At 45.3% G+C, this 27,857-nt stretch overlaps 1 protein-coding gene across 10 annotated transcripts in view; it reads left to right on the top strand.

Moving 5' to 3' along the window:
- Nucleotides 1-27,857, top strand: part of LPIN1 (lipin 1) — a 149,025-nt gene that overhangs the window by 96,913 nt on the left and 24,255 nt on the right. For 4 of the 10 annotated variants that reach the window (XM_055251550.2, XM_055251554.2, XM_055251555.2 and 1 more), the window contains 8 exons: nt 5,491-5,617; nt 8,156-8,462; nt 9,768-9,861; nt 10,839-11,029; nt 13,048-13,141; nt 14,366-14,435; nt 17,856-17,948; nt 21,360-21,439. In XM_055251550.2, the coding sequence (XP_055107525.2) occupies nt 5,491-5,617; nt 8,156-8,462; nt 9,768-9,861; nt 10,839-11,029; nt 13,048-13,141; nt 14,366-14,435; nt 17,856-17,948; nt 21,360-21,439 (1,056 nt within the window). Of the gene's footprint in view, nt 1-2,037; nt 2,146-5,490; nt 5,618-8,155; nt 8,463-9,767; nt 9,862-10,838; nt 11,030-13,047; nt 13,142-14,365; nt 14,436-17,648; nt 17,727-17,855; nt 17,949-21,359; nt 21,440-27,857 lie in introns of all 10 variants that reach the window. The other 6 variants (XM_055251549.2, XM_055251548.2, XM_055251551.2 and 3 more) reach the window with 3 other exon arrangements.

Below are 27,857 nucleotides of genomic sequence, written 5' to 3'. Positions count from 1 at the left end.
TGTTAGCTCCCTGGAGGTGAACTTGAAAGGAAAAACATGTAAGTTGCATCATGCTAATTGTTAATAGGAGAAAACACAGTGGCAGAGCCTTTCTTGATGCTTAGCCCTAAGTAAAATTCAAAAACAGACATTGCTTCGGGAGCCGCTGAGGTCATTCAGGGCTATTAGAAGGATGCCTCCGCCACACTTAATCCATTCTGCTGAATTCAAGAATATTTATTTCCCTGAAATGAACTCACAAATTGCCCTAGAGGAGAACCTGGAGAACTGGAGCCGCTCACTGTGCAGATGCCATCCTGATGACCCCAGAGATGTTTACCTCAGTGAAACCTCTGGGAATAGTGAGCCCCCTGGCTAGTTTTCAAAGGACTTGGGGAAGAGGGTAGATCTAAATCCTGTGTTCTCAACACAGGAAATAATGTAACCCCCATTGGGATGAAAATTCCTTCTTGGGTGGCCACAGAATCTTAGACATTATAATGGTTTGTGGTCTCTAAGGGGCCACAGCAGTAAAGTCTCACGGTGGGTGGAGTTGGGCTATTAATTTCTCAGAATGCTCGGGAGCGCGTTGATCACGAAGAAGAGACTGAGAAGCGCTGATCTAAATGCCACTGACATCCTTGGATTATTCGTATGCCTCATGCTTTAGATTCGCTTCTGGTTCACAGTGGAAGTGTGTCAGCCCTTAGAAACTATGGGTTCCTACCTGAAGCCAGTCTTATCAGAACGCCACCCCTGGTTCCAGTTTGATCAGGGTAACCTTGTGAATTAGCAAGCAGCAGTCCCCAGTGTGTGCTGACATGGAGGTTGGAGAGAAAATAGATATGTCCCATGCCTGGTTTCCAGCCAATACTGATGTCTCAGGTTAGTCCAGCAGGCTGAGGCTGAGGCCTGTGACAAAGTCCCTGCATGGAGGTCGGCCTGCGTCAGAGCCTAGCCCTGTTCAATAGAAACGTAATAACTAGCTCCATATGTAATTTTAAGATTGCCAGCAGCCCTATTTTTTAAAAATAAAAAAAAAAATAAATAAAGATGAAATTAATTTTAAAGCTATATTTCATTTGACCACAGTATTTCCAAAATATCATTTCAACAAGCAATCAATTTTAAAGAATTATTAATGAGATACGTGACATTTCTGTTTTCATACCAAGTCTTTATAAACTCCATTATGTAGTTCACATGTGCAGAACATCCCAGTTTGGACCAGCCACATTTCAAGTGCTCAGGAGCCACCTGTAGCTGGTGGTTTATTATATTGGACAGTGCAGATATAAGACCTTTCTGGATTCTCATTCTTTCTCTAGGTCTGTGGAGATAAAATAGTGGAGGGAAAAATAGTGGTTTAGGAGGAAAATAATGTAGAATATTTAGAACCCAATAATAGATGAAAAAATCTGTTCAAGCACTGTATGTTAATTTTAAGGATTTAAAAGAAACACTTTAAACACCACTCTGAGCACGTTTAATGCTGAAAACATCTGTAATGTTTTGCCTCATGAATGCAGCATAATGACTGAGTCAGGTTATGTAGATCTGACCATCACCAAATGGAATGACAAATTAGGATAAATAGCTACATTTCCACATTTGGAATTATTTTCTGTGAAGAGACAATTGACAATACGAGCAAATTTTTGGATTATGTAGTTTGATTAAGCATGAAAGTCTGACCAGAGATGATCAGTCCTGTACATGGGTGGAACAGAAAGTGAAATAGGTCATTTGGCAGTTTCCTGTTTCTGTGTCTCAGAAAATTCACGCTGATTTCTTAGAAATTTCAGTATTCATTGCTCTGCCATATCTGGTGTCTGAGTTTCTTTATTTTCTTAAAAATGTCGTTGTTGAGAGTAGTCAAATACTTTATGTAATCTTATATATAATCTTTATATAAAGTATATATACTTTATAATTATATATAATCTTATATATAATCTTTATATGAAGTATATTACATATACTTTATATAATCTCACTTGATGTAATTGACTTCTGATTTTGTCTTTCTTTTAATGTGTATCACGTGGTGGTATCCAGTAGCCTGGTAGATTGCAAACGGACTGCCCCTCATCTTGCAGCTGCAGCCGAGGGAGGTCTGTCTAGTTCTTGCCCTCCACAGTCTTGCCTGTTCCATCCTTCGGAAAGGTAGAGGAGCTATTTTCCCCGTTGAGATGTATTCAATAATGAAAAATTTGATATAACTCTTGTTATAAGTCTGTTTTGCCATTAACCAAATTACTTATGAAGAAAATACCTGTAGATTATATGGAGTGGAAATTTTTATCTAACTCTTACAAATCGATTTCACTAACCAAATTACTTATGAAAAATATGTATATAGATTACTCTTTTCCTTTCTTTATAAGCATTTGTAGATGATCAGCTTTTTTTTTTTTAATTCCTAACTTTGACTCTCTGGAAATTATGGTTAAGCATATAATTTTACCTAATTCTGTGGAGTGCTTTGAAAATGAGAATAATGATATACAGCTTGGGAATATGATCTTCTGTTTTCTGTCTAGGGTTGTTTGGCAAATAAGTTTACAAGATATTTTTGGAATACCACTTTAATTTATTATAAACATTCAAGTAGTTTATTGGGCTGTCTGAATAATGGAGTCAGATGCTTTCCACAGCATTTCTGGAACAGAATCTTGGAGAATGGCCCTGGGCTGGGTCTCAGGCTGAGGATCAAAGGTTGGTGTGTTCACTCGATGTAGTCATCTCAGATTTCTGCCTTCATTCCCTCAGTTTTGACCTACCTACTTTGTGGACTTAACATGGTTTACTTTATAAGCCTTAGCAAATGAAGCTACGATTAATTTGTACATGGAAAACATTTTTTCTTTTTGATTAAAGAACCAGACCTCAGGATGTACTTCATTCAGAGGCTACATTTGCAGAAGAAAAGTCCATTTAAAATGAGGAAAACAAAGTCGTAAACAGTTATAACTAATTAGCCTTATTGGGACTGGCAAAAATACTGAAAACTTTGATAAGGCTAATAAATACCTTTTTTATGAACATCAGTCATCGACCTTGTAAGCTTACTTTTTTGAACAACCCTTGATCTTAAAATAATAATATTCGATGACAGAGCACTTTGGAGTCATCTTTCTGATAAATCCCACTTGGCAGTGGGCCCCGTTCCTGGGTCCTCTTTGGTCCGTCTGAATTCCCTCAGTGACGGTCGGCAGAAAGCGCATCTGTATTTGTGCACGGGACCTTTGGAGAAGGGTTGCTGTGGCCTGAATGGGCAGCATTTATGGTGGTGGCCTGTTTTGCTGTCAGGGAGGGACTTGCGGCAGACTTTCGCGTAGGGCTTGTCTCCTTATGCATGAGTTACACACTTGAGTGCCTCTATGGGTTTTGTGGCTTGTGGCTTTTATGAAGGGACCAGAATGTTAGGAACTCTGGAGCTGGGAATTGCTGCAGGAGAACCATGTTCCACATTTTTCTTCTTCTAGAGCAGAGGTCGGTAAACCACGGCCCATGGGTCAAATCTGGTCCACCATCTGCCTCCGTCAAGCTTTCCCGGGCATAGGCAGTTTGTTTACATACTGGCCGTGGCTGCTTTCACACCACCACAGCAGTGAGTAGTTGCGACAGACGTCGTAAAACCCATAAAGCCGGAGATATCTGCCATTGGGCTCTTTACAGAAAACGTTTGCCGACCCCTGCTCAGAGCAAGCTTTGTTTAAAGGACTTTATTTCATTTAGTGGCAGCGAGATAATTTATTGCTGCAAAGAACTTATAGCCAAATATGTTCTATTTTGTCTGGTAAAACAGAATGCAAGAGCTTTTTAGACAAATACTTTCAGGTTTGGGCACAGCACCGTTGAGGGTGAGAAGCCGGTTTCGATGGATTTATTCCATGATGATGCTGGAGAAGGAGTGGCTTGAGGTCACACTTGTAGGTACCGAGGCCCCTCGCTGGAGGCCACAGCCTGCGCTTTTCCCATTGCAGTGATACCGAACACGTGACTGTAGACGCTTCAGTGCCACAAAAGCGGTGTCTCTTTGGAGAAGTCCAATTGTGGAACTGGAAGAGCAAGGAGGCTGAAAGGCCAGGAGCCTTTCCCACAGGGATGTGTGGGGGCCCCACGTGCCTTCTCATAGGACTGCTCCCTAAAGGGCAGAAATGTGTGTCTGTTGGGATCAGGGTGTCCCATTGCAGAAGCTCTCCTAGTGTGATGTCAGGAGCCTTCTCTCCCCAGGCAGGCGAAAGAGAGCGTGCAGGCTGCCGCGTGGCAGCACGTCATTAGAAGGGCTGGGAGTCGGGGGCACCAAGGGAGCAGGGACCACCCTCTGCCCCTCAGTGTGAGATGAGAGAGGTGGCACTTGGTCTGGCTGCTCTATGCAGCTTGACCAAAGAGATTCAGGATCAGTTTAGCCCATAGGGTCCGTGTTTGTTGGATGCAAGTTATGTGTCACCATGAACTCACCTTGTATTGACAGGACAGCTCTATTCAGTTGGAGTTGAACTCTAGGTAAATGAGACCAGGAGCATCCGTCTCCGAAGAAAAGATAAGGTCTGGGAAAAAAGACGGCAAGGGAAACTGAAAGCTTTATTTCCTGTTTTGTCTGAAAACCCTGCCGTCTTCCTCTAGAGGAAATGATGTGGGAAAATAAGCAATAATTAACCATGTTATTATGCAGCAATAAATACTTATAAGAATTGCTGCTGTAAATACTATTTCTCTAAGTTGTTTAGAAAATGGTGAGGATCTCGTGGATAAATTAATGACTTTTGGATGGTTACTTTGGCTGGGCAGAAGTCAGACCTCTTTTGGGTCTTCAGAGTAAAAATTCAGGAAACATGGAGGTGGTTACTGAGCGAGCCTTAGCCAGCTGGGTGAGTCCCTTGTGAAATATTCCTGGAAGACATAAGATCTTAGAAAATTTCAACTTGTAGGCTCCTGCCCAGCGTTATCGAGTTTATTTGTGGCATCCAGCATCTTTGGTAAAATTGGCACATCATATAATTTCCCTGTTTCCGAGGCCAGTGCAGATGATAAATATTTAAAATATGGACTCTAATGAATGCCTGCCCGAGCCAACCAAGACCCTTTTGCAGCCCTCTGACAGCAGAGGGACTTGATTTGGAAACAGATTGCAGGAGATGCGAGTGCAGAGTGGGGTGGGGAAGGGTGGTCTTTTTGAGGTAAGAACAGACTATTTTTCCTTTTCTCTTTACATCTCTTTCTTTTGTAAAACATCCTTTTTCTGGGCTACTTCTTTTTCTCCTCTCCCCCACGGTGCACCAGGCGGCAGGGTGGGGTGGGCGACCCACGTGGAGCGCCTTCCACGGGACGCGCTTCCCTGCCGCATGGTGGCCGGAGGAGGGATTTGTCATGAGGCTCCGCTCAGAGCGAACGAACGACAGCTGGGGGTGCATTTTCTGGGCTATTTGAGCCATGGAGCTGGGCCCAAAACATTTACAAAAGTTTCTTTTCCCACCTTAATTTTCGCTTTGTGTTTTCCTTAAGTCCTTCCGGTTCCCGACCTTCAACACCTAAAAGTGATTCAGAATTGGTCAGCAAGTCCACGGACAGGACAGGGCAGAAGAACCCAGAAATGCTTTGGCTGTGGGGAGAGCTGCCGCAGGCTGCTAAGGTGAGAGTCTCATCAATTCTGCCACGGACTGAAGATTTCTAACTTAGCTTAAATTACATGGAATTAGTATCATAGCATAGCCAAGAAACACAGCTACCAAGAGCCAGAGGTAAACCAAAATGTATTAAGGGTTAGCCTTGAATGTTGGAATTACTTTCTTCCACATTACCAACATTATAGAGAGGTCTCATTGCTTTTCTAGATTTTAAACCTGTGGGATTCCTCTTAGGATTTACTTTTTTTTTTTTGAGACAGAGTCTCACTCTGTCACCCAGGCTGGAGGGCAATGGTTCTATCTTGGCTCACTGCAACCTCTGCCTCCCAGGTTCAAGCGATTCTCCTGCTTCAGCCTTCCAAGTAGCTGGGATTACAGGTGCATGCCACCACGCCCCACTAATTTTTGTAGTTTTAGTAGAGACGGGGTTTCACCATGTTGGCCAGGCTGGTCTTGAACTGCTGACCCCAAGTGACCTGCCCGCCTCTGCCTCCCAAAGTGCTGGGATTATAGGCGCGAGCTGCCATGCCCAGCCAGGATCTACATTTTCTATCACAGCTAAATGCAAATTAAATTAAAGAAATACAACTTACACACAATCTTGCTGTCTTGAAACTGTAAACAAAAATAGCTTCTAGCTCTTGAGTCTGCTAGGTCAGTGATGACTGGAGCAAAGCCACAGGGAGAGAGATGTGGACGCTTGGCCCATTGAAAGAGAAGCTGAGTTGTGAGAGCTGGAATCCACATGTTCTTGTGTCCCTCACACAGAGAGACATGTGGGAGAGCCCTGGGAGAGGGAAAGGCTAATAGAACAGAAATGGAAGATTTCAGCCTAATAGATAAAGGCTGAAAGCCTTAAGGTTTTGATTCATCAAGTAGTAAGTATTTCTGGGCCCTCATTGTTGGTGGGACCCTGAATTTGACCCTATGGAGATCTCCAAAATAAATAGAGAAGCAGCTGAGGGTAGCGGAGAGAATGAGGGCCTGGGAGGCAGCAGGTTATTCTGGGTTTGAGTCCTCACTGCACCCCTTGCTAAAAAGGTGACCTTGGACAAATGAGTAGGCTTCCCTGAACCTCAGTGTTTTCATCTGTAAAACTGTGAGAAAAGGACACAATTGTTGGGAGGTTAGAAGGGCTAATGTAGGTATGTGAAGTATCTGGCACCTGTAGGCCCTCTGAATATTTGCATTCTTTTTCCTTGGCTGTGCCACATGCACACTGAGCCCCAGTTTCCCTATCTTGGAAATGCAGTGGGTTTACATGTAGGTACATAACTGGTTCAGCAAATATGTTTCTAAAAACATGAAATCAACACAATCTTTTATTTCAAGAGATTTTATTCGGTGCGCTAATATATTATAAGCATCTTGAAATATGTTATTATATCACAAGCTTTAAAAAATATTGGGTCCTTAGAAGATGCTATAGCCTCTTGCATCCCCAGTAAATGTTTGTAATATGAATGAATGAGTGAGTGAGTGAGTGAATGACTATTGAAAACATCCCTTGTAAAGAGTCAAGATGGGCAGCTTTTTGGAGAGTAGTCTGAGGCCAAAGTTGTAGATCCAGTTCCTTTCTAAGTTATATTTAGATTTCACAGAAAATGCTAATTTCCCTGTCCACAGCTATGGTGCTGACCCAGCCAACTCTCTTTGCAAGTTTATGTCATTAGTTGCTGGAGAAACAGCATGGAAGTGCAAATCCATCACTTCTGTGGTTACTAGTTGTAACCACAGATTTTCTGTAGCGTTGTTTTCATTTGCAATTGAAGCTGTTTGATCAGATAGAGAAGTGAATACTTTCTCCCCTCTTTTTAGCCCATGAATTGCATTTTGGTTGTTGTTTGAATAAATCTTTTCTGTAACTGGAAATCCCTCTGGCAGTAGAATCAGAAATGCTGATTTCTCACTCATGTGAACCAACTATCACCAAATCTTTACTTATTCACTCATGTTTTGGGAATAAACTTTATTGAAATAGACATAGAGAGAAATACACAGATTGTAAATGTATAGCTCAGTACATTTTCACAGCAGGAACAGATCTGTGCAACGTGCACCCAGACCGAGAAGCAGAGCATGACCAGCAGCATGGAAACTGCCACTCTTTGTGGTCACTGCTCAGACTGACCCCTGTGCTCCCTGCAAGGGGAAACTTGATCTTAACAGCAGAGATTAGTTTTGCAAGATTCATTCATGTTGTTGGTGTAGCTGTAATTCGTTTATTCTCATGGCCGCTGAGAATCCCAGTGTGTGTGAATAGACTTGTAATCTAACAGCATTTAGGGTGCTCCTGCCTGTTAGCATTGCTAATCTCACTTCTCTTTGGCAGTTGATGTTTTACAGGAGAGTTCATTTGCTTTGGACCTAATCTTGGTTTCTGGACTTTTTGGCAGATATAGAAATCACCAGGTGATTGCTGAGGCTTGAAAGTCCCTGCCTACTTCTGATTACTTGTTGTTCTCCTTGAGTCGCTCAGTTTTTCTGGTTGCCTCTGTGCTGACCTTCTCTCTCTCTCTGTCCCTCTCTCCTCTTTGCTCTAGTCTTCTTCTCCACACAAGATGAAAGAGTCCAGCCCATTGAGCAGTAGAAAAATTTGCGATAAAAGTCACTTCCAGGCCATTCACAGTGAAACTTCAGACACTTTTAGTGACCAATCGCCAACTCTGGTCGAGGGGGCACTTTTGGACCAGAACAAGCCTCAGACAGAAATGCAGTTTGTGAATGAAGAGGACCTGGAGACCTTAGGAGCAGCAGCACCGCTCTTGCCCATGATCGAGGAGCTCAAACCCCCCTCTGCCAATGTTGTCCAGACAGCAAACAAGATGGATTCTCCTTCCAGGAAAAAAGGTACCAAGGCTGGGGCTTCCCAGCTCTCTTTCTGTCGCATGACAGGTCCTTTCCAAAGTTCCAAGGAAACTGAGGTAGAAACTGAACCATGACAATGATCATGTTCAGTCTGTGCTCTTTGGCGGAATATATTAATTATCAGAATTTAGTCATGGGAAATCAGACATGAAGGAGGCCTTGAGGATCACGTAGCAAACTTCCTCATTTTACACACTGAGGCTGCTTGCTGAGACCTGGGGGAGTTAAGTCCTTTTCAGCACACCATGGGATCCACGAGTGTGACTTTTATAAAGCTGATTATTAGGTTAATCCTGGCCACCTCTCCCCTTGCCCTGTGTTGCTTTCCAGCCCCTTACCCACTGGAATTTCTGCATACCATTTATCATGATTTCAAATGATCATTATTTTATTGATTTATTTTTGCCTGACTCCCCCATAGAATATGCGCTGTCTGAGATCAAGAGTCTTTTCTATCTAAATTGCCTTTCTCTCCTTGGCACTTGGCATAGTGGTTGGCACACAGTGGGATCTCTGCGTTGGTTTAATGCACTCCTGGCTGTGTGTCAGTATCAACGATGGCAGGCCTGATCTCCATCCACCCAGCAGCTTTGTGTGGTTTTCTAGAATTATATGGACCGATTACATCATTCTCTGCCAGAAGTAAAGAGGACATTTGAAGTCATCATGCCCAGTGTCTGACAATGCACAGTGTGGGATGCTTTGCCTCGGGGAATTGATGGGGAAGTGTCTAATGAAAGCTTTTATCGTTTCATAATAAGTGTAATAATAATGGTGATAGCCTCAATGCATTGAGTGCTCAGTACACTTCAGGCACTTTATGGAGGAGGAATGAGGCTCAGCAAGTTAACTAACTTGATCCAGGCCACATGATGGTGGATGACGGCCCTGGTCTGTGGACCTTGGTGGTCTGCGGTCATGTTGTACTGCCCACCATTTTCCAATGGGAAAAGTGCAGGCTGTGGCCTCCAGTGAGGGGCCTCGGTACCTACAAGTGTGACCTCAATCCACTCCTTCTCCAGCATCATCATGGAAGAAGTCCATCAAAACTCCCTTCTCACCTTCAGCGGTGCTGTGCCCAAACCTCAAAGTATTGTCTAAAAAGCTCTTGCCATTCTGTTTTACCAGACAAAATAGAACACATTTAGAACTGTTGTGGTTCTTGGGCAGTTTGAGTACCTGGGAGCAAATCTGCACGTAGTGTTTGAATACTGTTTCTATAGATACAACGCCATGAGGTCATTTCTAGAAGAGTGGTTTTCTGACTTGAGCCATTTGCCCTTTTAGATAAACGAAGCCGACATCTTGGTGCTGACGGCGTCTACCTGGATGACCTCACAGACATGGATCCTGAGGTGGCGGCCCTGTATTTTCCCAAAAAGTAAAATTCCTCTTAATTCCTCACATCATTTCCTATAATCTGAATATAATTCTGTGTGAGCCCAGTTTTCCCTTATGTTTGATTAGAAAGTATGCAAGACAGCTGGGCACAGTGGCTCACGCCTGTAATCCCAGCACTTTGGGAGGCCGAGGTGGGCGGATCACTTGAGGTCAGGAGTTCGAGACCACCCTGGCCAACATGGTGAATCCTCGTCTCTACTGAAAATGTAAAAGTTGGCTGGGCGTGCTGGCACGCGCCTGTAATCCCAGCTACTCGGGAGGCTAAGGCAGAATAATTGCTTGAACCCAGGAGGCGGAGGGAGGTTGCACTGAGCCGAGATCATGCCACTGCATGCCAGCCTGGGCCACACAGTGAGACTCCATCTCAAAAAAAAAAAAGAAAGAAGTATGTGAGAGAGAGGCAGCAGGAGGCTCCCATTATGGCCTTGTGAAATGCGCCTGCTCTCTCTGTGGACATAAGGGTGTGGGCACTGGGTGGCGTCCCCATCTCTGGACAGGGGCGCAGGCACCGGGCTGCCCTCCCTGCAAAGCCTGAGGTCATGTTGTCCACAGTGGTCATGGTCCACAGCCCAATAAGTGGCAGCTGTGCAGCCCTTTCTTCCCCCAGAAGGGTCTCCCGTGATCCTGGGGACACACCCTCAGTCCCCCTGCGATCTAGGGCAGGGCTGCTGCCTGGAGGGGAAGGGCAGGGAACAGGGAGGACAGCTTGCTGCTGCTTCAGTATATTTTAGGGGGATACAGGGAGATGCAGCCGGCTGAGAAATAATGGTTTTCTCCCCTAAGCTAAGGCGTTTAATGTCTCTTTCCTTGTCGTGGTGCTTTAATAAACATCCGTGCTGAGATGCAGCCGTCTGCGGCTCTGAGGGTGGCCGCGTGCCAGAGCATCGCTGGATGGCGATGTAGGACCCTAGACTGGGACAGTCCTCATTCGGTCTCTGCCGCTTTTCCTCCTTCCAGCGGAGACCCTTCCGGACTTGCAAAACATGCCAGTGACAACGGAGCCCGGTCAGCCAACCAGTCCCCGCAGTCGGTGGGCAGCTCGGGCGTGGACAGTGGCGTGGAAAGCACCTCGGACGGGCTGAGGGACCTCCCTTCCATCGCCATCTCCCTCTGCGGGGGCCTCAGCGACCACCGGGAGATCACGAAAGGTACCGCGGGCCTCGCGCGGGCGCCCTCTGGTGGCCGCCGGTCAGAAGGCCCAGAGGCTTAGGCTTCTTCAAGGGGTGCGTGTCAAGGCAGCTTTTCCCTTGGTTGCAGTTAATGATGGCAACAGATGATAGCACCGAACTCATAATCCCGATGTTTCTGGCTTGCAGTTAGTCGGCCTCAGAGTTCTGTGGGTCACACATGGCTCAGGCCATCGTTGTGTGTCTCCTGTGCCCCAGGCCAGCACTGCAGAGACGGCCACCGGAGGCCTGCAGGCTAGAGGGGGTGTCAGTCTAATTAAATTAGAGGGCGTCGGCAGCGGGAGAGAAGTGCGCCGGCGCCTTGGAACAGGGAGGTCTGAGTTTGTCCGAGGAGGTCTGGGAACTTTTCCCAGCTGGATTCAAAGGGCATTAATAGGGTGGGCTTAGGGGATTCATTCGTAGCACCTGCCACATTCATAGCAATGCCCTCCCAGAGCCTCCTGACAGTTCCATGGCGGGGTGTGCCCAAGTCCCCCAGCGGGTGCAGTCAGCAGCCGTGATGGGCACGGGGACTAGACACAGTCGCCCTGCACCCCTCCTGCCCCCTCCCTCACCACTGCCTCTTTTCCATCCCCTCGTGGTATCTCTAGCAGGGAAGGGGCCGAGGCTGTGTACTTCTTCCCTCTACCTCTCAGGAGCCACCCCCATCTCCCCTTCCACCCAGGGGTGCCATCTGAGACTCCTGCCTCCACCCTGGTCCCTTCAAGGCTTTGGGAATTTCTTCTTCCACAAAGATTGAGGCCTTTTTGTTCTCACGCCGGTGCCAGCCAGTCCTTTGAGAGTGGAAACAAGATTGTGTGCTGGGTCCCGCCGGCTCCATTCATTCACTCAGTTTTCCTAGGGCCACACATTAATACCCAGGCTCACTGTGTTTCTGAAGTCATGGGGGCTCTCTGGACACTGGCATGAGGAGGCCAGTGTCCCATCGGAGTCCCCTGGGCGTTCCTTCCCTGATATACATGAGCTGATGGGGGTGGGGTGGCAGCACTGATGAGGCTGGGCACCATTATCTGAGTGTTATCTCGTGGGGCCGGGATCTGCAGCTGTCCAGTCCTTACAGGTGAGGCCAAATCGTCACAGTCAGGAGACCCCAGCGGAGTCCCCAGAGGTCCTGGTTAGGGCTCTGAGGGTGCATGTTGAGCCAGTCAGGCTGGCATCATGACCCAGGGACTCTTTTCCTGGACAGAGGAGAGTCTCAGTGTCTGATGTCCGCTGGGTTTCAGTTCAGTTCAGGGTAAATAGGAGCTCCCAGGGAAGGAGTGGGCATGGCTCTGGGCCAGGGAGATGGTCAGAACCACGGTCAAGGCTTAAGGTACAGCCCAGCTGCCAGAACCCATCAAAGAACTGAGGGTCCAGGGCTGAGGTCTGGGCCTCCTGACCCTGCCACCTTCTCCTCTGCTCTGATCCTGGTGGGGCTGCCCCACCACGATGAGAATAGTGCCCTTCCTGCTTCTGATTGTGGTAGAGGCAGGCCCATTTTTGAAAGGGCCCTGTGCTTTCTATTTATGACCTTATCAGTCCCCATGACCACCCTAGGAAGCAGATGTGGTTATTATCCCCATGCTAGAGGAGGGAGCTGGGACCTGGGAGGTGAACCGCTTGCCCAGGCTCACCCCAGTAATCATGACTTCAGCCGAGGGAGCCTGGCTTCTGCGCCATGCATAGCCATGACTCTGCCTGTGTAGATGCACGTATGTGCTGTTTTCACCCCTACTCCCTGTGTGAACATATGTGCCCCAACTAAGGTACATGTCCCCCAACGTCCTCAGACTTGCCCTGGCCTCCCGCATTGCTGCGCAGACATCACCCTCCAGATAAAATGGTGCGGCCTTTACAAATACATTTTATAGGATTGTCTGCACAGTTGGAATGCACAAACTCTCAGAAAACACTTGTGAGTGAGCAAATGAAACGTAGGCCTAATTTTGAACTGAATTTTCTTTTTCTTTTTCCCTGATCCTCTACAATTGCTGTCACAGATGCATTCCTGGAGCAAGCTGTGTCGTATCAACAGTTTGTGGACAACCCCGCTATTATCGATGACCCCAATCTCGTGGTAAAGATTGGGAGTAAGTAAGTACCTCTTGAAAGTCACTTTGGCAGTAGCATGATACTGTTTCTGTTTCATGTTTTCAAATAGACCTAGACATTAAGCCTTAGAAATATATAAAATAAGGACTTTGCTACGTTGCATTATTGTGCCTTCACTGTGGTCAGAGTTCCATGCCAACAGAATTGGCAATATAGCTGATAGGTTCAGATAGTTCTCAGTCTTGTGAGTTTTCTTTTCTTTTCTTTTTTCTTTTTTTTTTGAGACAAGGTGTAGCTCTGTCTCCCAGGCTGGAGTGCAGTGGTGCAGTTGTAGCTCACTGTAGCCTTGAACTTGTGGGCTTAAGAGATCTTCCCACCTTGGCCTCCCAAAGTGCTGGGATTTCAGGTGTGAGCCACTACACCCAGCTCAATGTTCTTATTGAATGTGAATAGTCACACTCTGCAGTACATGAGTATATCAGAGTAGCCTACATCTCTACCCTTTTGAAAAACTTCATTATTGGCTGGGCGCGGTGGCTCATGCCTATAATCCCAGTACTTTGGGAGGCCGAGGTGGGCGGATCACGAGGTCAGGAGATGGAGACCATCCTGGCTAACACAGTGAAACCCCATCTCTACTAAAAATACAAAAAATTAGCCGGGCACGGTGGCGGACACCTGTAGTCCCAGCTACTTGGGAGGCTGAGGCAGGAGAATGGCGTGAACCTGGGAGGCAGAAGTTGCAGTGAGCCAAGATAGCACCACTGTAGTCCGGCCTGGGTGAAAGAGCAAGACTCCGTCTCAAAAAAAAAAACAAAACCAAAAAAAACCAAAAAAAAAGAAAAACTTCATTATCTGAGGGCAAGGGATGTACAGGTATTTTTGCAGACTGTTAGCAAGCTTTTCTCCCTTAAACCATGGATGTTTTACACCTAGTTGCCTTTACCTTGACACATGGCAAGAAATACCCCAAGCGCGTTGTGGTTTGGTGCAGCAGCTGTACAGTGGGATTTGGGCTGCTGGCATGTCCAGCTGTCCGCCCTGCTGGCATGGCTGCTGCTGGGCCCTCACTGGCTGCTAGGGTGAGGTGGAGGGGAGCCTCTGCCTGGGGGTGATGTGGGAGAGGGCTGGGGGCTAGCAAGAGTATTGAGCTCTTTAAGGACCTGGCTGGAGTCCCGAGCTTTCCTTGACTACTTTATATGACATTGGAAAGGTTTTCAGTCTGAGCCTCGGTTTTTTGACATCTATTTCATTGTTTTGTGTTAGATATTATAACTGGACAACAGCAGCACCCCTCCTCCTGGCAATGCAGGCCTTCCAGAAACCTTTGCCAAAGGTGAGCTTTAACATGAGAAAGAAAAGGGGACGCTAGAAATGATGGGTAGCTTAATCTCGGGTGGTTGGAGTTTCACTTTTATTTTGGAAACCACAGAGTTAATTCCACTGTGCTCTTTTGAAGTTCCTGAGCATACAGGCCAGGAGTTTCAGATCTCTCTCTTGCACCTTGCACGTGGTTCCCCCTCCTCCTTATCAAGGCAAAACCTCCCAATCATGGCCGTGCGGACCAAAGATTCCTTTCACAATATCTGCCTTGCAAGGGGCACAGGTGGAGGCTGAGCAGACAGGTGCCAGGACCTCAGAGCCCAGTGAGGACAAAGGGAGATGAGTGTCACCCTAGAAGGGATGGAGCAGGCATCAGGGTCAGGTGCAGGTGCCTGTGCCAGTGTCAAGTCCTGCTCAGCCAGGAAGCCAGCCCCATGCCTGACTCTCTGAGGCCGGAGCCAGTACAGGGCCTGGGCAGCTCCCAGTCTGCAGGGGAGAGTGGGTAAGTGGCCGTAGGGAAGAGTTAGGGCAGCCACGCCACCTGCCAGTCTGCAGTGTTCTCATCTTACCCCAAACAATTCACTAGACAGTCAGCCCGGAATTGTTAATTTTTTCAATGATAGATCTTCCTACCAGATTATACGTTCTTTGCTGCAGAGACTGCCTTAGGCTTGTTTGTATCCTTTGTGCGCTTAGCAAGCTTTTGTACGGCTTAGGATGGGCTTAGGTTGTTGCAGTCGGTCAGCCATTTCTAACACTTGAGATTCTTGAAGGTCTAATCGGACTTTGTTGAGTCTAGGCTTGCTCCTTCCTGGGTTTGCGTATGTGTGTGTGTGCCTGTGCCTGTGTGTCAGTGTGTGTGTGCATGTGCGTGTGTGCATACGTGCACGTGTGTGCATTTGCATGCGTGCATGTGCGCATATATGTGTGTGCATGTGCGCATATATCTGTATGCATGTGTGTATGTGTGCATGCTTATGCAGGTGTGTGCCTTATGTGTGCACGTGTATGTGTATGTGTGTATGTGCACGTGTGTGTGCCAGTGCGCACGTGTGTGTGCGTGTGTGCATGCATGTGTGGATGTGCACGTGTGTGTGCACATGTGTTTTGAGGACTGCAATCTCATCTTGGGTGGTGGTTTATCTGTGAATATCTTTGTGGACTGGGCTGAGGGCATGTTCTCCAGAGTAGTTTTTATTTTGTCCCTGCCGTGGTATTCATGGCCTGGGACACATTTTTATGTCCCTGTTCTCAACACTTACAAATCCGTAGGAAAAAAGGCCATTGCAATAGCAATATAGCTAAAGGATTTATTTATTCACTGAAAAAGAAATCCACATGGGCTCTGAAACTTAAAAGAAATTAGTCCTTGTGATATGCATGCTAAATCTTTTTACAAGTCAGTAACTTTTGACTCTATATATGGCATTTCTCTAATATAGAAATTATTTTAAATGTAGAATTTGCCCATCTTATCTTTTATGGCTGTTGGGTTTTGTATCACACATAAAATGGCCCTGCTTCCCCATTTCTAAAACTTGTGAAGATAGGCCCTATATTTTCTTTTTGTGCTTTCTTGTATATTGGGCATATTTTTACAAGTTTTGGAAATTTCAAATGATCCTAAAATCTCTCATCCATCTAGATTTTATTTTGAGCATAATGAGAGAAGTATTAGGAACCGAACCAGTTTTTTTCTCAGGAAGTTATTGAATTGGTGAAGATGCTTTTTGTTTTAGGAAACAGAATGACCAAAAGTGGCTTAAGTAATGATCTCATATGACGAGGATCTTAGAAGTTGGCAGTTTCAGGCTTGATGAATTTGGGTTAGCTTCTTTGTGATTTTCTCAGCTTTTCCTTGATGGTTACAAGATGACTGCTGTACACATCGTCTCCTCAGACCGCCACATCTGAAACGGGAGGGTGGGGGCAGCTCTCTCATAGTTCAAAACTTGGTCACATGGTCACCTCTAAAGCAGTTCTTGGCAAAGCAATGAAATGACTGTGAATGGCTTCGACCATTGAGGTGCATCCTCTGGAGTTGAGCCAGCCTTCTCTGCACACATTGCAGCCTGATTCTTGAACAGAGTTTCAGATCTGTCAGCAAGAAAGGGGAGGCAGATGAGCTGCTCACAAGGTCTGACATGGCTACTGAATTATCCCAGGACCGTGTATTAACTAACCCTATCTTCCACTCAGAGGCAGTTACAACTTCACCCTCTTACATGTCTCTGTGAATTTAGATTTATTTCTGCACTTTGTTTTCTGTTCCTGTGATATGTGTCCTTGTATACCAGCACTGCATTCTTTTAGTTAACCGTATGTTTTGGTATATTTTAATACCAAGTAGTGCTTGTTCTACTTACTACTCTTCTGCCTGAGAATTTTCTGGGCTATTTTTGTTTGTTTTTCAAATGAACATTAGAATCAGTTTGTGAAGGACTGAAAATACTCCTGTTTGTTTTTTTCCTTTCTTTGGCTTGCTTTCTTTTTTTAAACAAATTGTGGTTTGTTACATTTATAAGTGGATTTAGGGGAAATAGGGTCATTGACAGCTTTGTCAATTGTCCTATCTATGAACTGGATGTGAGTGGTTTGCATTGTAGTGCAGTTGGGTTTTCTTTTGTGTCAGATAGGGATCTTTTAAGCTACATAGCAAATTACTTACCTGTCTGCTTCCCTGCACCCTGTTAGACTGAATCTTTCAGCTTAAATCTTTCTTTCATTACTAGCTGAGATGTCTGCTACTTGAAAGTTCTGTAAACTGAGGAAGGGACATTACATAACTTTTACCTTGGTCCTGGAATTAACCTCAAGATAGATAGATATTTTGTTCTTTGGAAAAACGTACAAAATTATCAATTCATATTTAATCTCCCCATTAAACCCATTTACCTAAAAGTATGAATTTTCTTTTTAATACTTGAGATTTTAAATCAAATGCACCTATTAATGTAAATGTTTAGAAATTTACACTTAGTAAAAATCCTATGCATTTTACCTTTTGTTGAAAACTGTTTTATCCTCTACCCCATATTAATCATTTCATATTTTATTTGATAATCATCATATTGAGAGTAATAATATCTTAACCAGTTAGCCACTTTAATTTGAAAACTTCCAGTCTTACTAATCAGTAATGATTTCTAATGCTTTCTTTTTTTTGTTGTTGTTGTTGTGTTGTATTTTATTTGTTGTTTGTTTATTCCTTTAACATCTTCTTAAGTCTTCATGCTTAAGTTACCTTCATGTAATTTTGGATGCCATTAGGTTTTGCTTCTCTAAAATTTTGAACACACAAATAGTATGTTGTGTTTTCTCTGATTTTTTTTTTAAATCTTACTTTAATTTGCATGTATGTTTCTTTTGGTTTGAATGTGCTAAGTTGATCTTTTTTTGTTCCATTATTTATGTTACCATCCATTTAAAACAGGCCACTGTGGAATCTATCATGAGGGATAAAATGCCCAAAAAGGGAGGAAGATGGTGGTTTTCATGGAGGGGAAGAAACACCACAATCAAGGAGGTAAGCCCAGAAGACAAAGCAGTGCTCACACTTAGCAAGTTTTGGTTTTGTGTGGTGAGATTGGTTTTCATGTACTTACATCAGAGAAATGAACATAGGCCCTAGTGCTGAGTTTCCATGAGCCAGCTCTGCCATGAAGTAGGGCGAGTGCTCGTGGCACGTGGGGAAGGTGGGGAGGAAGGTCAGGAGCCAGCAGCATAGGCGTCACCTCCTGGCTCTGTAACCTTTGGGAGACTGGGGTCCAGTCACTCCCTCATGGTAAGATTTCGTCATCTATAAAAGAAGGGATTCAGCCTGGGAATTCAGTTTCTTAAGAAATTAAATATCTTCCTTCTGCTTGTGGAGACAATTTTTCTTTTTCTTTTTCTTTTTCTCCCCTCCTCTCCCCTCCTTTCTTTTTTGGAGACGGGCTTGCTCAGTCACCCAGGCTGGAGTGCAGTGGTGCAATCTCAGCTCCCTGCAACCTCTGCCTCCCGGGCTCAAGCAATCCTTCCATCTCAGCCTCTAGAACAGCTGGGATTACAGGCATGCACCACCACGCACAGCTAAGTTTTGTGTTTTTAGTGGAGACGGGTGTTCGCCATGTTGCCCAGGCTGGTCTCAAACTCCGGGCTCAAGCAATCTGCCTGCCTAGGCCTCCGAAAGTGTTGGTATTACAGACGTGAGCCACCACGCCCAGCCTGTGAGGACAATTTTAATGAGGCATACTCACAGCAGTTGACTAATTCTCTGAGTTCTTTCACTGAAGTGGCATGTCTAAAGGTCCATGGCTTTGGCGTTCATCTCTGTGAGTGCCTGTGATTTCTTTCAGATTTTCGTTATCTTCGTTGCCCCCTCCTCCTGTTTCTTGAAGCACTTGCTTTGCTTGGCTCCCAGGCCCCTCTGTCCACCTGGGCCTCCTCCTCCCAGCAGGCTGCTCCTGCTCTGGCTTAGTCACCTCTAGGAGGGTCCTCAAAGCTCATGTTAGGCCGCCTTTTCTCCTTTTACTTCTTACTTTTCCCTTCTGCCCATGCGATGACTCCATTTTTGTCTCCAAACCAGGCATTCTTTTCTACTCCACATCCACTTATCAAGTAGCCAACTAAGCAGACATTGTCCTGTGGATGCCTCAACATATTTCAAACTTAATGCTTCCAGAATTGAACTCATGGGATTCTTGCGAGTTCTTCCATCATTGGGGCCATAGTCAGAAAATGGCACCACTGTCCATCTGTGCGTGAGATTCATGCTTTTAGCCTCACTCCCACACCAGGTCCTATCGGTTTTCCATCTTAAATACTTCTCTGACATGTCCATGTCTCTCCAGCTCTGCTCCCACAAATCTGCAGTACCATCATCTCTCCCAGAGGTGCTTCCAGATGGTCTCTTTGCACCCATCCTCACCCTCGCTTCTTCATTTTCTGTACTGCAGATGCATTGGTCTCTTCAGGGGACTGCTCCTATTTATGTTGCTCCTTAAAGCCTTACTGTGGTTCCCCAGGGCTCTTATAATGAAGGCTGGTGTCCTTACCATGGCCTACAGTGCTTGTGTGTTCTGGCTCCTGCCTGCCTCTTTAATCTCATCTTTGCTGTTCTCTGCTCTCTGTGCATTAGCTTCAATGGCTGAAGGTACCTTCTACCCTGGGGGTTTTGCACATGCTATTTTCATTACTTAGTATTCTGTGGACCCCTCTCCCCTGCTTTGCTTAGCTAACTAGCAGATCCAGTAGCCCTTTCCCCGCAGATGAGTCTGGTCTGCTGTCCTCTGCCTGTGAACTTTTCCTTCATAAATTTTGTCATAGTTGATAATTATGTAATTACTAGTGTGACTATTTGATGAACCTCTCCTTTCCGTCTAGACCCGAAACTTCATGAGGCAGAGACCATATATGGCTCTGATTGCTTTGGTGTTCGTGGTCTCCATATTGGACCCAGAGTAGGGGCTCAGCAAATATTTGTTGAGGGCACGCTGATTACTCTGGGAAAGTAATATGAAGAAGCCACAAGGACAACAGTCAAGTTGGTTATTTTAATCATAAACCGCCATGAACTCTATTTATGCCATTAGTTGAAAGGGAAAACGTTTGCTGGAAGAGTTTTATCAAGATAGAATTGTTCTTTGACATTTTCTGTTAGCATATCTGAGGTCTACTCATCAGTTTTACTGATCTCCAAGGGTTACAGACAAATGAGTGCAAATATGTATGCTTTACACTAGAGGCCTTAAAGCATGAAGGGCCTCTCTAGTTTTCTTACTAGAGAGCAGAATGTTCTAGAATTTAAGATGGAAGTATATTTCAGTGACTTCTTTGTAGAATATCCAAATTCTCACCAGTTTGCATTAGGTGGAGTGCCGCTATAAAGTAAGGAACAGTTATGAAATTAAATGTTTCTTTAAAAATCTGAAATATACTTATTTCAGTTAGATACATATTTGGGAAATAGTCTAAGAAGAAATTGCTAATAGTGGTGGTGAAGTTACATGATAAATAGATAAAATGTAACTGGACATATTATATCAATTATTTGTGTGGTTATAAAAAAACCTAAAGGATATTTGAACTTAGTTCATGCTAATCATTTGTTAAGACAGTCAGCCTGTTATATATTGTATTGTTCATTTTCTTTATTAAAGGACCGTAGATTTCATCTCCTGACGAAACGAGCACACAGAAAGAGATTTAATCGTTTACCCTCGGTCCCTTGGCATTTCTCTCTGGTCTCTTCTGTCCTTGGGGCCAGTGCCCATCTCTGTCCTCCTTTGCCTGTTGTGTGCCTGGCTCTGTGTTTCAGACACAGTCTCCTTTAATCCTCACGGCAGCGTTAGGAGATGGAGAATTTCACCCCTGTTTCACAGATGAGGAAGCGAAGTTCTGAACAGTTAAATGACTTGCCCAAAGTTTGTAAGCAAGAGAAACAAGACTGGGCCCAGGTATTCTCTTAGAAATCCAAGGTTCTTTGCAGTGCACCAACAGAGGATTTTCCAAGAGTATGTCATCTTGGAAAAGAAGAAAATGCTTTCACATCTTCTCCAAGCAAAATATGGTACAAAAATATTTTCAAGCGTTTCTATCAGCAATTACAAGAAAATATTTTGAAAGGCCCCCGGAATCCAAGCAGCCCTTGATCAAGCATTTGCATAAGCTGCAGTGATGATGTAGTTTGGTTTGGTGCCACAAACACTTATGGATAACAGATTCATTTCTAGTCAAAAATATTTCTTGGTTTAATCGTATACTTCTTAGCAAAGGAGAGATCAGGACCCACCGAAACAAACACAGCCAGAGCCTCCCGCGGCGATCGCTAGGGTGGGCGTCATTGGGGAATGGTCTACCTTTAGGGGTCCTGCCTTAAGGAAGCCCATGGGAAAACACCAGCTGTCTGCAAGCCCCTTCTCTGTGGTACTTCTGTGACTCTTTTCTCCTTCTCTAGGAAAGTAAGCCGGAGCAGTGCTTGGCTGGCAAGGGCCATAGCACCGGAGAGCAACCGCCGCAGCTCAGCATGGCCACCAGGTGCGGTAGGAGGCTTCTTGGGATGTTTGCAGCCCCTTTCTGCATCCAAGTTCATGGCACATGCTGCCTGGATGCAGATAGGGTTCACCACACGGTTCCAACTCTGGCTCTGTGATTCACTTGGTGACCTGGAGCAATTTATTTAACTTGGTTCTCCCATGAGCAAAATGGATGCAGTTGCTCCCTTAGATAGCTAATTTGCAAAGTAAATGTGAGCCTTAAGTGAGATACTATAACTAGAGCATTCTTTATGGTCCTGGCATGCAATAGTCCTTTATACACAGATGATGATGATGACAATAATAACAGTGAGAATAATGACAGTGATGACAGGAATAAATAGTAGCCCTAATAATAACATGGAAATAAGTTTCACTTCTGAAGGAACTTGCCTTTCTCTGTAATTTAAATACTGACCAGGACTTAACATTGATACTTTTAACATGGATTCATATTCACTTGGCATAGGAGAGGTTAGATTTTGATGATACTGATCAGTATTTGTGGTGTGTTGTCTTCAGGTTAATCTCTTTATATGGGATTGGAGGTGACTCTGAGGACGGTCCCATTATACACTAATTATAATGGTGGTATCATATACAGACACTGAATGATTTGCGCTGTACCATCTTTTACTTATTACTTCATGTTTACAGTATTCCTGTGCTTAAGAAATCCAGGATTCCATTTCTTATTTAGCAGACAGAAAGTGCTAACAGATTAATTGGGGCCAGATCCACATCTTACTCATTTTTGTATCTTGGAGGCCACTGCCCCGCAGAGTAGTCGTTTCCCAAGTGTTGCTCAACCATCACTGAACCACTGAGGTTTTCTCCATGTGTTGCTGATTTATGGGAGAGGCAGGCGTGGATTTCCATTCCTCTGAATCCTGGCCGTGGCTCTGTGTCTTAAACAATTTTACATCTAGGATTCTTTGCTACAAACAGAAACCCACGTGGGAGGCAGGTGGGAAACGATCTGATTTCTTTATTGTTCTCTGTGGAGAAGAACAGGGTGGAGACGAGTGTGCGGGACCTGGTAGGGGTGAGTTTGAATGTGACTGTGAATGGCCTGGCTCGCTCTCGCCTGGGATGCTCTTGAAGGGAAACCTTTCCGTTTCCCCTGGTGGTGTCCCAGGTGCCTCCTTGCTGACCCGCCACTAGTCTGTGCTTCACAGGCACAAGAAAGAATGGGAAGGCACCCAGGGTATCGATATTTCCCAGCTGGGAATTCTGAGTTTGGCTGTGAGTGCGCTTGGAAGGGAGAAGGCAGGTGTGTTGAGGATGGAGCCCAGGCCAAGAATGTGCCACCCTCTGAGCAGCCAGCATGGAAAGCAGACATTTTAAAATAAGTGGTTGTTTACTCCCCCAGCTGTAGTGGAAGCAGCCGACATTGGAGTCAGGCAAGTCTGGTTTGGAATCCCAGCTTTGCTCCTGGGTAACCATTGGACCTTGGGGAAACTCCCTGACACATCTGAGCAAAGGTGCCAGTGCCACCGTCAGTGCCCAGACAGGCTGGGATGGAGCTGGCCTGGAGGCTGTGTGGGAGGCACGCTACCCCAAAAGAGGCACACAAAGATGTAAAACTGCGTGCTCTCGGCAACTTAAACCAACTTAAATAGCTACACTAGAAATGCCCCGCTTTCCTGTAATTCCTTTTAACAACCTTCTCTGTCTTGGCAATAATTTCTAAACACAAGAGGTAGCACAGAGCAGGATGTACAGCAGGGACCTTGTCCAACAGCCTTCAGTGTGATCTTTGGCAAATTAATCCACCTCTCAGCGTCTCCATCTGTGAAATGGGGTTAAGAGTAACACCGACGCGGTAGACCCCATCTCACTGGGTCTTCGAGGCAACTTCATGAGAAAATGATCCAGAGTGCAGAAACCAATCGGGGAGGATGGCTCTGTGGTCACCTGGAGGACATGCGTTCAATCCCAAACCATACAGTTTCTGTTGGCTGAATGCAAGATGTCTGCCAAATCCATCCTGCCCTCTGGCAGTGCCCAAGGCTGTGGGAACCCACCTCTTGCATTAGCGTGACCTGGATGTGAGACATGGAGTCAAAGGAGATCATTTTGGAACTTTTAAATTTAATGACTGCCCTATTGGATTTCACACTTGCATGGGGCTTGTAGCCCCTTCGTTTTGGCCAATTTGTCCCATTGGAAACAGGTGTATTTACCCAATGCCTGTACCCCCATTGTATCTAGGAAGCAACTCACTTGCTTTTGATTTTACTGGCTCATAGGCAGAGGGGACCTGTCTCAGATGAGACTTTGGACTGTGGATTTTGAGTTAATGCTGAAATGAGTTAAGACTTTGGAGGACTGTTGGGAAGGCATGATTGGTTTTGAAATGTGAAAAGACATGAGACTTGGGAGGGTCCAGGGGCAGAATGATATGCTTTGGCTCCGTGTCCCCACCCAAATGTCGCTTCGAATTGTAATCCCCATAATCCCCAGGTGTCAAGGGTGGGACCGGGTGGAGGGAATTGCATCACGGGGGCCGTTTCCCCCATGCTGCTGTTCCCGTGATAGTGAGTTCTCACGAGATCTGATGGTTTTACAAGCATCTGGCATTTCTCCTGCTTGCACTAACTCCGTCCTGCTGCCCTGTGAAGATGGCACCTGCTTTTCCTTTGCCTTCTGCCATGATTGTAAGTTTCCTGAGGCTTCCCCAGCCAGGTGGAACTGTGAGTCAATTAATACCTCTTTCCTTTATAAATTACCCAGTCTTGGGTATTTCTTCATAGCAGTGTGAGAACGGACTAATACAGCCAGTCTTAGACCTAGGGGAAGATGGGCCTGAGGGTCAGAGAGTTAGGTTTACAAGGGAGGGAAGAGGACAGCGACTGGGAGGGGCCCGTACACAGTGAGCACAGTGGCATCGCTGGTGCCAGCACTGCTCTTACTCTTACTCCTTCTAGCCATAGCAGGCAGGACCCCAGGAGAGTGGGGAGAGCAGCGAGACGCTTCTGCAGCTCTTCCCAAGTTGGAACCTCAGCTCTTGCAGTTTACTTGGGGTGTCACGGATTTTCTCACTGTCCGATACAGTCATATTCAAATGTGGGCAAAAAGTGCTTTTTCCCGTCAAATAGAAACAGCTGGACCGTTCGCCATTCTGAGTTAGTCACACTATGGTTCCTTATCAAACCTGAAAAATTAAGAATTGACTCTTTTGAAAAAGAACTCAGATTTTGAAAAGAATATAAAGTTCTCTTGAAAAATGTAAACCTTTTAATTTATACTGGCATCTCAGACGTTGAGTCTCCTTATTAGAGTCATGCAGTTGACTAAAAAGAAAAAAATGGTGTCAGAATGTTTTCCTAATTGACAGACGTGATTGACAGAACAGTCCCCGAAGTCCCATAATTGAGCAAACAGCTTGTCACCATACAAATAATTAAAATACCGTCTGAAAAACGTACACTGACAAGTGCTAACTTAGATGTTGTTCACAGCTACTCTTCTGTGCACACATTTTCAAATGACATGAGCCCTTTTGTTTTGTTTTGTTGCTTCTTGCAGATACTGTAAAGCAAGCAACATTTAATGAGCCATTGTAAGGGGTGGGGTGGGGGCATCCGAAAAGGAGGCATTTTATTCTGTGCAGGGTGGTGCAATCTGAGACGTGGCAGCCGCAAATGACCGTGTACTTGCCCTAAGCCGAAACCACCAACAGCCAACTGCACATCTCGCATTTTAGTCTTTGTATCTGTGTTTTCCTTTCTGTGTTCCTTCAAACATGGCATGCTGCACAAATTTAGTGGTTTTTTTTTTTTTAAAGCAGCAGATGGAAATCACAGCTATTCCGCCTTGCCTCCTCATCCCGCCGGCAGAGGTACACATCAATCTGTTGTCACCAAGAGCTTTGCTTCACATTTGGATCTCATTTCACTCCAAACTGTTTGGTTGGAACATAAACATTTTCCCATTCAGTGAGGGAGGGGCCTGTAGTCTCGTTCTTCTTCTGCTTGACAAGGAAATCTGCACCCCTCCCCCCCGCCCCGTCCCCAGCAACATTTGCCAGGCTGTACCAGCTCCAGGGCCACATTTACCCCGTCTGAAAACCTCCAGATTGTTGGTTCAGAAGAACCAGCATGGTTCATGGGATCCGTAGGTGTTAGAACCAGAAGGGACTTTGGTTGGATCAGGTCATTTTACAGATGAGCCCACTGAGGCCCAGGGAGGAATTTTCTAGGATAAGGCCTTTGCTGGGGCTTATGTCTGGGTCTCCCAGTTCAGGTCTCTCCAGCCTGTTACCTGCCTGCATCCTGAAGTTTTGGGTGGATGTGATTCAGTTGTTCCTCTGCATTTTAAGATAAAGAAATTAAGGCTGAAAGATAAAGAAATGATTTCTCCAAGGTAATACAGCCCGAAGTTACCATGAGCTGGAAACCTGTGTTTTTCAGAGTCTGGCTGCTGTACCATCTCCACTCTACCTAGAATCAGAATCAGCCCCCAATGTCATGGCATTGTTCCATCCACGTGTAGCTTAGCTCCGCCACAGACCAACCACAGTTCTAGCCGATGCTCTGTTCTCCTTCAACTCAGCCTCCTGTTCCCATGGCGTATTCCCCCAGGGCTCTGTCCCAGTGATCTCTAAATCTTTGTCTTCAGCCCAGGTCTCTGTGTCGTGATTTAGACACAAGCCGTGCGTGAGTGGGAATAGGTTGTTTGCTGTGCCATCAAAGCCTGGCATGGTATGCTTGAGTGTCGGTTGAAAGAGCTCTGGGCCACCAGCCCAAAGCCCACTGACCTCCCTTTCCTGGGGCCCAGGGAGCAGGTGCTTAGGGAGGTGCTGCTCATTCTAGGACTGGAAGGAGCTGGGTCTCCACATAAGTGTGGTAGAAACAACACAGAAGTGGAGGTGCTGTGGGACCCTGTCCTCCTTCACATCTCCCCAGTATCGGGCAGTATTGGGTTGTAGGGATCTCTTTTTTTTCTTTTTTGAGACTGGGTCTTACTCTGTCACCCAGGCTAGAGTGCAGTAGGGCATTCTTGGCTCGCTGCAACCTTCGCCTCCCGGGTTCAAGTGATACTTTTGCCTCAGCCTCCCAAGTAGCTGGGACTATAGGCACGAACCACCACGCCTGGCTAATTTTTAAATTTTTTGTAGAGACAGGTTTTGCCATGTTGGTGAGGCTGGGGATCACTTCTTAAATGAACACTTACGGGGTCAGAAAGCTGTAGGTTGCATAGGAGATCTTAAGGGAGGCAAGGGCGGGGGAAACAGGAGGCAGTAGGATGAGAGGAAGTTAGCACTGAGAGGAGAGAGTTTATTGAGATAAAAAGATAAGACAACCCTGGTATGTCTTCTGTTGTGAAATTCAGATCCTTTGCCCACTTTTAAATGGGATGATTGGTTTCTCTGCTGTTGAGTTGTTTGAGTTCCTTGTATATATACTGGGTATCAGCCCCTTGTTGAATGAGGAGTTTGCACATATCTTCTCCCATTTAACGGGTTGTCTCTTCGCTCTGTTGATTGTTTCCATTGCTGGGCAGTAGCTGTTGAGTGTGATATAGTCCCATTTGCTCAACATCACTAATCAGGAAAGTGCAAATCAAAACCACAGTGAGATAGCATCTCACCCCAGTTAGCATGGCTGTTATCAAAAAGACAAAAAATAACGAATGCTCACAAGGATGTGGAGAGAAGGGAACTCTTAAACACTGTTGGTGGGAACGTGAATTAGTACAGCTATTATGGAAAACAGTATGGAGATTTCTTAGAAAATTAAAAATAGAACTAGCATACAGTCTAGCAATCCCACTTCTGCCTATTTATCCAAAGGAAGGGAAATCAGGATGTCAAAGGGATACCTGCATCCCCATGTTTATCACAGCACTGTTCACAGGAGCTGAAATATGGAACCAACCTAAGTGTCCATCAATGGATAAATGGATGAAGAAAATGTGATATATACACAATTGAGTACTATTCAGACATAAGAAAGAGTGAATCCTGTCATTTGTGGCAACGCGGGTGGAATTGGAGGTCATTATGTTAAGTGAAATAAGCCAGGCACAGAAAGACAAATATCCCGTGTTCTTACTCATATGTGGGAGCTAAAATCATTGATCTCATGGAGGTAGAGAGTAGAATGGTGGTTACCAGAGCTGGGAAGGGTAGAGGGGAGAGGAGGATGAAGAGAGGTTGGTTAATGGGTACAAACATACAGTTAGATGAAAGGAATAAGTTCTAGCGTTTGATAGCACAGTGGAATGATTATAGTTACAGCAATTTATTATAAATTTCAAAATAGTTGGAAGAGAAGATTTGGAATGTTCCCAACACAAAGAAATGATAACTGTTTGGGGTGATGGATATGCTAATTACCCTGATTTGATCACGGTATGCATGATATTTTGATAAATGCAAATGTATGCATTTATCAGAATATTACATGTACCCC

Source organism: Symphalangus syndactylus, chromosome 18 (assembly GCF_028878055.3).
Source record: "Symphalangus syndactylus isolate Jambi chromosome 18, NHGRI_mSymSyn1-v2.1_pri, whole genome shotgun sequence".
Taxonomy (NCBI): Eukaryota; Metazoa; Chordata; class Mammalia; order Primates; family Hylobatidae; genus Symphalangus; species Symphalangus syndactylus.
The sequence above is the reverse complement of the archived record's forward strand: the minus strand, read 5'-3'. Positions and strand labels throughout refer to the sequence as shown.